General features: G+C 41.4%; 1 protein-coding gene across 1 annotated transcript; it reads right to left on the bottom strand.

The window, feature by feature from the left end:
* Positions 1 to 7,828: 7,828 nt before the first annotated feature.
* On the bottom strand, positions 7,829 to 8,592 carry trim105 (tripartite motif containing 105). Its single transcript, XM_054791406.1, is given in 7 exon segments — positions 7,829 to 7,874; positions 7,876 to 7,936; positions 7,939 to 8,116; positions 8,118 to 8,157; positions 8,159 to 8,206; positions 8,208 to 8,274; positions 8,511 to 8,592. Coding segments are annotated over 7 exon segments (522 nt in total).

Genomic DNA, 8,592 nt, shown 5'->3' with positions numbered 1-8,592 from the left:
AGAAATGCATGTGATGCAGCTTTCAAGTTAAAGGCGATCAATCTAGCAACGTTTGCTCAAGTCTGCCAGTGGATCCTGACAGCGTGGAGCAGTGTCAGATAATCTACTATCACCAACGGGTTTCGAAAGGCTGGACCACTGCGTGATATAGCAAAAACTCAAGGGCTAATTTGCCTCGGGACAAAAGTGACACTGATAGCGACAAGAGAGAGCCCGACAAAGTGTGTGACATAGGAATTATGAGGCTGTTCAACTCCAATAATAGCGATGAATTACTTTTCTGGTAGGCTACTGTTTAACTAGCCGTGTTACACACACTCTTCAGCACTGTTTGGAGAAAAGCATTTATTGACTTAAAAGTAAAACAAAAGTCCTTCTTTGTACTAAATATCCTATGTTGCGACGTGGACACCTGCTGGACACCTGCTGCTATAGACGTATATATGTACAATTCTCTTTAAATTTAGTGGGTGCTGCTTATATTCAGGTGTGTGCAGTCCGGAAATTACAGTATATACAAGAACTAAACAAAATAACTATCCAAACGCTATATAAAATACCTATATACGAATATATGCAAAACTATGTACAAAAATAATGAGACTTATGTGTCATTTGCATTTACATTTGTTTTATATTTGAATCAATGTGAGCTTTTCCATTTTAAAAGTTCATCGTAATAACTAGTTCTAACATGATTATTTTGAAGGTGAATTTTTTTCCCGATTTTTTGTGCCCCCTGGAGGCCACGGCATCGTTAGCATTTGCCTATATTGCCTAATGGGCTGATTCATCTGTGCATTTCACACAGACCTCAGCCAATAAAGAGGAGTAATGTGTGCAAGGCACTGCACCACAGAATCCTTCTATGAGATAATTATATGCTCGGTGATGTCAACACTTGTGTGTCTGTTGTGACCTTTCAAATACTTGTTGGACAGGGACATCAACACAAGAAGTCACTCTCAGATGTTGAACTTCAGATGCCTTTACACACAGGCACTATCCTTCCTCTGTTATGGCTCTGATACAATCTCAGAATCCGGACAATTGGTGGGTCGACTTTGTCCCCGCACCCCCAAAAAGCCAGGTTTCAATGACGGTATTAAAGGTGCTAGTGGATAAACGGCAGGCATAAAGAAACTAATATCAGGATTGTGTGGAATACCAGGCTATCATGAGATCATTGTGTGTGTTTTTCTCTCAGATCCCTCCTGGCAATGCACCTCTGCGACCTTAAAGCACAATGTTGAGATTGAATGGCTGTAATTAAAATGTTCCCCAGCTCTTCCAACACTCCACCCCCCAAGGCTCCACAGCTTCAGAGGAAGATAAACACACTAAATCATGTTGATAGTTTAGCAAAACGTTATGCTGGGAGTTCCCAAATCTCATCCCAAATATAAAACCAATAATGTCATAAACTTGAGAAAACACTCAAGTGTCTAATATAACATTGCATTGCACACATCAGCATTTAGAAGAGGTCGTTTGTGTAAAAAGTGATAACAAAAAACAGCCCCAATGTCTCTGTAGTGCCATTTTACAGCTTTCACAAAATATGAGTTTATAATCCTCCAGGCTCCCGAGGGACAACTTAAAAAGTCAAGGACCCGTCCTTGAGGTGCCAACACTCCATCCGGCCGATCTTCAGGCCAGGAAACACATCAGGCATCCACAACCTGCCGCGAAGGAAGGATGTAGATCATGCTTGAAAGAGGCTCACTCTCCCGCCGAGGTGCATGCCAATGGGCTAGACCTGCATAATCAACCATGCCAGGATTGTCAAAGAGAACATTTATCTTTTTGCTTAGATTGTGGCTGCAAACATCTCTCATCTGTCATGCAAAACCTTTGGCAAGATTATTTTTGAGGAGAAAACTTTTGCTGTGTTACCTCCACCAAGCCAGAAAGCATGATTGTTAGAAATGTTGTCTTGATCATGTTTGCTGGTTTGTTCGCAGGATTATACAACACCACCACCAATTTCCACAAAACCTTCATTTTTGTTGTAAAGCGCCACACCTCCAGCCGACAGTGGAGTCAACTGAGGTCCAAAGGCAACAAATCGTGAGCTATACCCACTGAATGCCCCTTTTCTACTGCGCTGTGTCTACTGTACCTGGTTCGACACTGCTCTTCTTGCTCCTGTAGCGCTGCCGTTGGCAAAAGCAGGTACTACCGGGTATGATGAAGTACGATTTCCAGCCAGGCTTCCAAGCTAGCATGTGAGAGACATAAACAACTTCTGGTCGCTAATTTGTCAAGCAGATTTACCATCGCTGAGTCCATTGTAACAAGCAGTGGCAGTTGTAGCTTCAGTGGCAGCCTGTGTGAGACCCACTTTTCGGCACCCCCCCACTAACAGCACACACACACACACAAATTCATATACAGTAATCCCTCGTTTATCGTGGTTAATTGGTTCTAGACGCGACCGCAATAAGTGAATTTCCGTAGAGTAGGATAAAAGACTGTCGTTCCGGCGATCAAGCCTGGCGCCTGTCTCAGCGAACAGTTACTGACACCTAGTGACCAATGTAGAGTGCTACATGCACAAGTTGAATTGTGGTCTGAATGGCTTACACTGTATTTGTATTTTGGTTCACTTAGTCCTTTTTATGCTTCAAAATGCTTAATATTGGAATAAAATAAATAGAATTTGCATTTTTTTTTATTAATAATAGGCTGTAGTCAACAACGAAACCGCAATAATTTATGAATTAATTTTGAAAAACAGCGATAGAGTGTGGGAGTGACGTTCGAGCCGAGACGTAGCAAGGGACGGCTATAATCTATTGCCACATTATTTGCTCACTGTATTTGACATTTCCCATTTCCCTCACATCACGCATCTCATTGAGTTGCTGTCTACACACAACACATAGTCGGACCTACACAACACAGGGGTTCACTAATCCCCACATATTTCAACATATGCCACCACTGATTGACAAAACACAAAAACACTTTGAGGCGCAGTTTTTATTAGATTTTCTGGCAGGGGCGCACAGACTCACATGTTCGTATTGCCAGCATCCTTCCTGCAGTGGCTATTGTCTCATCAATGTAACGTTACTGACACCGAGTGAGAAGTACAGAATATTACTATTATGTCGCTGTTTGTGATTAAAGAGAGACTCACGATGCACTTCGCTTTATTAACAAGCGAAGAATACATATGCAGTGAACATTCACACAGGAGCTGCTGTCGGCTGCAACTCACGCCAGTCACTGCTCTCTCCACACTGCTAACACTTAGCTAATCACAGTCAACTCTAGCTAGCAGATGTCACACAGGTCACTTCCAAGGCCCTACCTCTTAAAGGCTCACATAAGTCACAGATATTACCCTACATATCACGTATTCTTATATTTCTATTTTCGTTCATTGAGCTATTTTTATGCTTAATTTAGGCCAAGATATGCATAATTTAATTGAATATGCATATTTTTAAAATAATAATAGGCTGCAGTCAACTGTAGTCAACCACGGAATAGTGCTAATTTATTAATCTATTTTGAAAAAACGTCGAGAGGATCAACTGTACTCCACAGTCTCCACTTTGCTGGAGTAGTCCGTTTTCTTTTCTTTCTCCCTTTGACAGAAATTTCTCGCCGGGGTCATAATTTAAAATAATAACGCATGTTATGTAATTATTTTGCACACCGTTAAGTTGTAAAGCCTCAGCTGATTTAATTCAGCACAACCGGTCAAACTCATGTGAATTAACTTTTGGAGCTCATTAGGTTTCAGTCCCTTTCTAACTTTGCACTTATTCAATGTGAATGTACTCTATGGGTGGCATTTGATGATGAAATGCAACAGCTTGACGTGCAAGCAATGCTATATTAGACCAGGTGCAGCATGAGAAAACATCTGCATTCATGTCTCGTAGGAATATAGCACGGTGAGTCATTCCAATATTCGCGCAATTTGTGCTCAACAGTTCCATAGGGAGGCATTTGGCTTGCTGCAGAATTTTCTACTATTTCACAATGTTATGTGATGTGTGTCTGTGCGTGTGCACGTGCGTGTGTGTGTGTGTGTGTGTGTGTGTGTGTGTGCGCGGTGTACAGTGAGTTATCGGCGTAGAGTAATCTAATTGGACAGGGCTGGAGCCTCAGGATATCAAATACTGGACATAAAGCACCATGATTAGGGAGTGTGATACAGCAGATACCAAGAGAAAGAGTGGATTTTTTTTTCTTAAATGGAATTTACATTTATATTCATATGGGGGTGTAACCAGCAGAATCTCGGTCATAAAAACTTAACAACACAAGAGTGGCCGAAATGATACTGAATACTGAACTTGTGAGAGAGAAAACAGAAAAGTACTGAGTCAGGATTCGCATTCACAAGGATCATCAAACAATACATTCCCCATGCTTTTTTTGATTACAGGTTTGAATTATATGACAATAATCCCTAACACAGGCTACTCTTCCGGCCGTAACACACTCCAAACTAAAAGTCAACTCTGAAGCCCTGACGTCACTTCCTTTCCGGACCCCACTCGTCGCCCCAGCAGCAGAACACATTTACAGCAACACACACGAGCATGAGTCTTAGTTTTGCTTATGTTGACTATATTGTGTAACACGAGTATAAAGGTTTACTATAGGGGTGTTATTTTGTTATGTCTAGAGGGCTCTAATAATATTAAAAAACGTATTTAGAAGGTCATAAACAGGTTTTCTATGCGCTAACTACAAAAATACTTGATTTATAAATAAATAATATTACTTTACGAAAATTCACTTATCACAGGAGGGTCTGGAATCAATACACCATGTTCAACTTCGGTTTCCTCCCACAGTCCAAAAACATGCATGTTCGGAGCAGTTTAGAGCCATCAAATAAGTGTGAATGTGTGTCAACGGTTGTCTATACATGTGCCCTGTGACTGACTAGTGACCAGACCAGCGTGTACCCCACCTCTCACCCAAAGTCAGCTGGGATAGGCTCCAACTTACCTGTGATCCAGTGTCCAGTGTATTTTCTTCTTTTGACAAAATAAAAGCCTTTCCTGAGAAACTCTCATGGAAAAGTCGCAACAGAAATGAATGTGTGAGCAGGCATATCCACATATTGTCCTACATGTCAAGCCGGTTTGTCCAGTGGCCAAACCTGATTGGCAATACTCCAAAGCAATTCATCTAATTGGACCGAAGAGAGGACATTGATGAGACATATGGGTATAAGCTTGCAGCTCCACAGCTCAACAATTTTCATATAAGTGGTGATGCCAGCTGTGCCTTTCAGCTGACTCGCAAGAGAAGTTAGTACGAGATTTTGTGATTTTGCTGTGATTGTGCTGGATCTGTGGATTAAATGGTGCTGTTGTATGATCTGTAATGTGATGAGCTCAGCAGGAGAATTGTCCATCCAGCATTGGAGGTACGACAGCAATGTGACAAAGACGCACTATGGCATCGTGACAAGATTGTGTCTTGTATTTCAGCAATAGGAGAATCTATTTTGGTAGCGCTCCATTTGGAGAAAAATGTGATTTCCCCCCCTGGATAAAGGCTGAACACATTAGAAAGGAGACAGAAGTGCAAGAAAAGCTCATCCTGGTGCATATTATTGTGGTCCTGTCAAATGAGAGGAGGTGTCAGCTATATCCTGCTGCAGCTTGGACCAGAGGCATCCCCACTGTCACTCTGTTTATTTGACCTTTCACATGGCAGGAGGAAACAGGACGTGGGTGCCCTTGTGTGTTTGTGCAGATAATCACAAAAAGCAGGCTTTGGCTTGTAGGTTGTATATCCCCAAGTTCCTATCCAGGTGCAGAACAGATATTCAACTTGCTCATTCACGGATTTAAGCTTTGATGGTGTTTCATCAATTATTTCAAATGATGTCGTGTTAGTGTGCAATGTCACAGCTACACAAATGAATCATATTACAATTAAACACCCGACTGTTTTGTTCTACACAAAATACCCTTTTGAGTGTCCTAATTTCATATCTACTAGGGATGTCACACGACACTCAGTTGACACGACGAGATGATACACAAGATTAGGTCTACGAGACGAGACTTTTCAGAAAAGTTGATAATAGCAAAAGTCACTTCAGTTCTTACATGAATAGCTATAGCATTGTATTGGCAAAAAAATGTAACTCTTGTGAGCTATTTTTGTTGTCATTGTTATATTTGTCCAAACAAAGGTACCTTTAGTTGTATCAGGCGTTAAAATGAACAAGAAACTGAAAAGGGTGGTCTAATCATTTTTTCCTTGACTGTATGTTGTGCATCAATGGCTATCCAGATTGTGAAAAAGGAATCTTGTGAGATAATTCAACTCACTAAATACAATTCATCTGAAAACATTTTGATTAAATGCATGAATAACTGCATAGACAAATGCAAAAACAATAACTGGCTAACGTGCACTTGCAGAAGGGATAACAACCTCTGTCAAGTACGAATGTGAGAAGTTGAATTTATTACTTAGCAGGGTCTGGCAAAAAAATACAACGGTAGAAGTGTGACACACGTGAAAGAAATAACCATTTGATTTTGGTGATGATCTGATCAATAATTTATTTTCACTTTTCCTACTTTTTAAAGTCTGTTCCATCGGGGCTCAGTGGGGGCAGTGACCAACAAGATCCAGCAGATGGAGCAGTACTTACGTCTAGAATGGAACAGGTCAGTCAGATATGTTTTGGACTGTCGTGCCTTGAAATCTACTGAGTTGCTACTTTAACTTGTAATTGCTATTTCAAAAGGTAAACTAATAAATAGTAAATACCAATAATTTGCCCCTTTTCCCCTGCAAGGTGTGTACTCTGCTTGGCATGGCCATATTTACTGATTCATCGGCAAAAGCAGGTATTCCCAGGTACTCAGTTCCTATGCTCACTGGATGAGCATATTTGTCATTGCTGCAACAGTTGCAATTCATTTTATTGTTTTTTGGGGTTTTTTTTGCAACAACTGCAAAACAATACTGCATTTGGGGATACACGGCTAGAAATGACACCACGCTAACGTTACCATCCGTCTCGTTAACTGACCTCACCAAATCATGGCAAGTAGAGCTGAGCTGACCTGCTACTGTGCAGTGGAAAAGTGTCAATTGAATCCAACACAGCAGCAGTCAATAGTAAGGCCCATAGCATCTTTGCATAGCCAAGTGCTAACACTCTTTAACAGATGTGAGAGCTTTATATTGATTAGCGGAGGTGGGAGCAAGCCAGTGTTTTCCAAGTCTCAAGTAAATCCCAAGCCTTTAATCTCAAGTCTTGATTCAAGTCTCAAGTAAAGATGTGCAAGTCTCTAGTCAAGTCTCTAGCCAAGACAGGTCAAGTCTGAAGTCATAGGCTTACCAGTCATAAGCACTGTTTAGTGTCTCCTAAATAAAATGCCATTTTAACAATATAACAGTTTATTAAATTTGACAAATAAGCAAAAAATAAGACCATTGTGGCAAGACTTAGTCACAGAAAAAGAGTGCTGCATTGCTATTTAGTAATCCACACGTTCATTGTTTGTTCTTAAACCAGACTGGACATTAATGGATGCATTTACTGTAATGAGGCAGATTCAAAGACAAAGTATGTTGTCCTGCTGGAAATTACATAATAATATTTTGAATGGGGACACATTTTACTCAACACACTCACTGAAAATCCCAAGTATTTTCAAGTCAAGTCCTGAGTCATTGATGCCAAAGTCCAAGTCGAGTTGCAAGTCGAAACTGTGACTCGAGTCCAAGTCACCTGACTCGAGTCCACACCTCTGTTGATTAGCCAGAGAAGGTGACAGGTGGATAGTGAAAGACTTTGATAGGCCACGCCCTCTCATCACTATCATTGATACAAGGGGTACACTTGGCCTCTTGGCCCGTTGGTGAGAGTAGAGCAGGCTCGTATCATCAGCATTGGAGAAGGACATCCTCCTCTCCTTACAATCGAAGAAACTCCAATTCTCTGAGGCAATGAGTTGAGCTTTAGTCTTGTCCAGGGATGAGTGTTCGCTGACTACTTGCTATTGTTTCATAGCCGCAGGGTACAGTAGCCATTTTTGGGGCTCAGCTTGATCCGAGCGTGCCTGTCGACGCATCCAGAGGTTTAGCCCAGATCCCACTTGGGCTCGGGGACCAACTTCCACCTCCCAGCAGTGTTGGCCTGATTGGAGGGACATTAACACACTGGAGGAAGCGCTTGTTGTGTGAGACGACCCCGTCCAGTGTTGTCTCTGGAGATAAAAATGCTCGGGTGCGCTGTCTCCACATTGAAAGTTAATGGGGAGGGCCCTTTCAGGTGAAACAATCCATTAACTTACAGCTGCGATAATACATTTTCTATAATGGCTTTGTAAATTAAAATCATAGCCGATCAGTGGAACAGCATCTTCATTAGCGTCGTCCATCTACCCCTTTCTGTTGTGACACCCATTTTCTTTCCAGCAATTAACTCCCTTTTGTTGAAGCCAACAGTTTTCAGCCAACGTATAATTTGTGTCTAATGGAGCACAAAAAGAAAAGATCACCTGATTTGAGGGACTTCAACAGCTTTCTCCATGTGATGTTCTTTAACTGAGCCACGTATTTGCTGCTGAAATTCACCCACAT

The sequence above is a fragment of the Dunckerocampus dactyliophorus genome, chromosome 11, assembly GCF_027744805.1.
Source record: "Dunckerocampus dactyliophorus isolate RoL2022-P2 chromosome 11, RoL_Ddac_1.1, whole genome shotgun sequence".
In the NCBI taxonomy this organism is placed as follows: Eukaryota; Metazoa; Chordata; class Actinopteri; order Syngnathiformes; family Syngnathidae; genus Dunckerocampus; species Dunckerocampus dactyliophorus.
The sequence above is the reverse complement of the archived record's forward strand: the minus strand, read 5'-3'. Positions and strand labels throughout refer to the sequence as shown.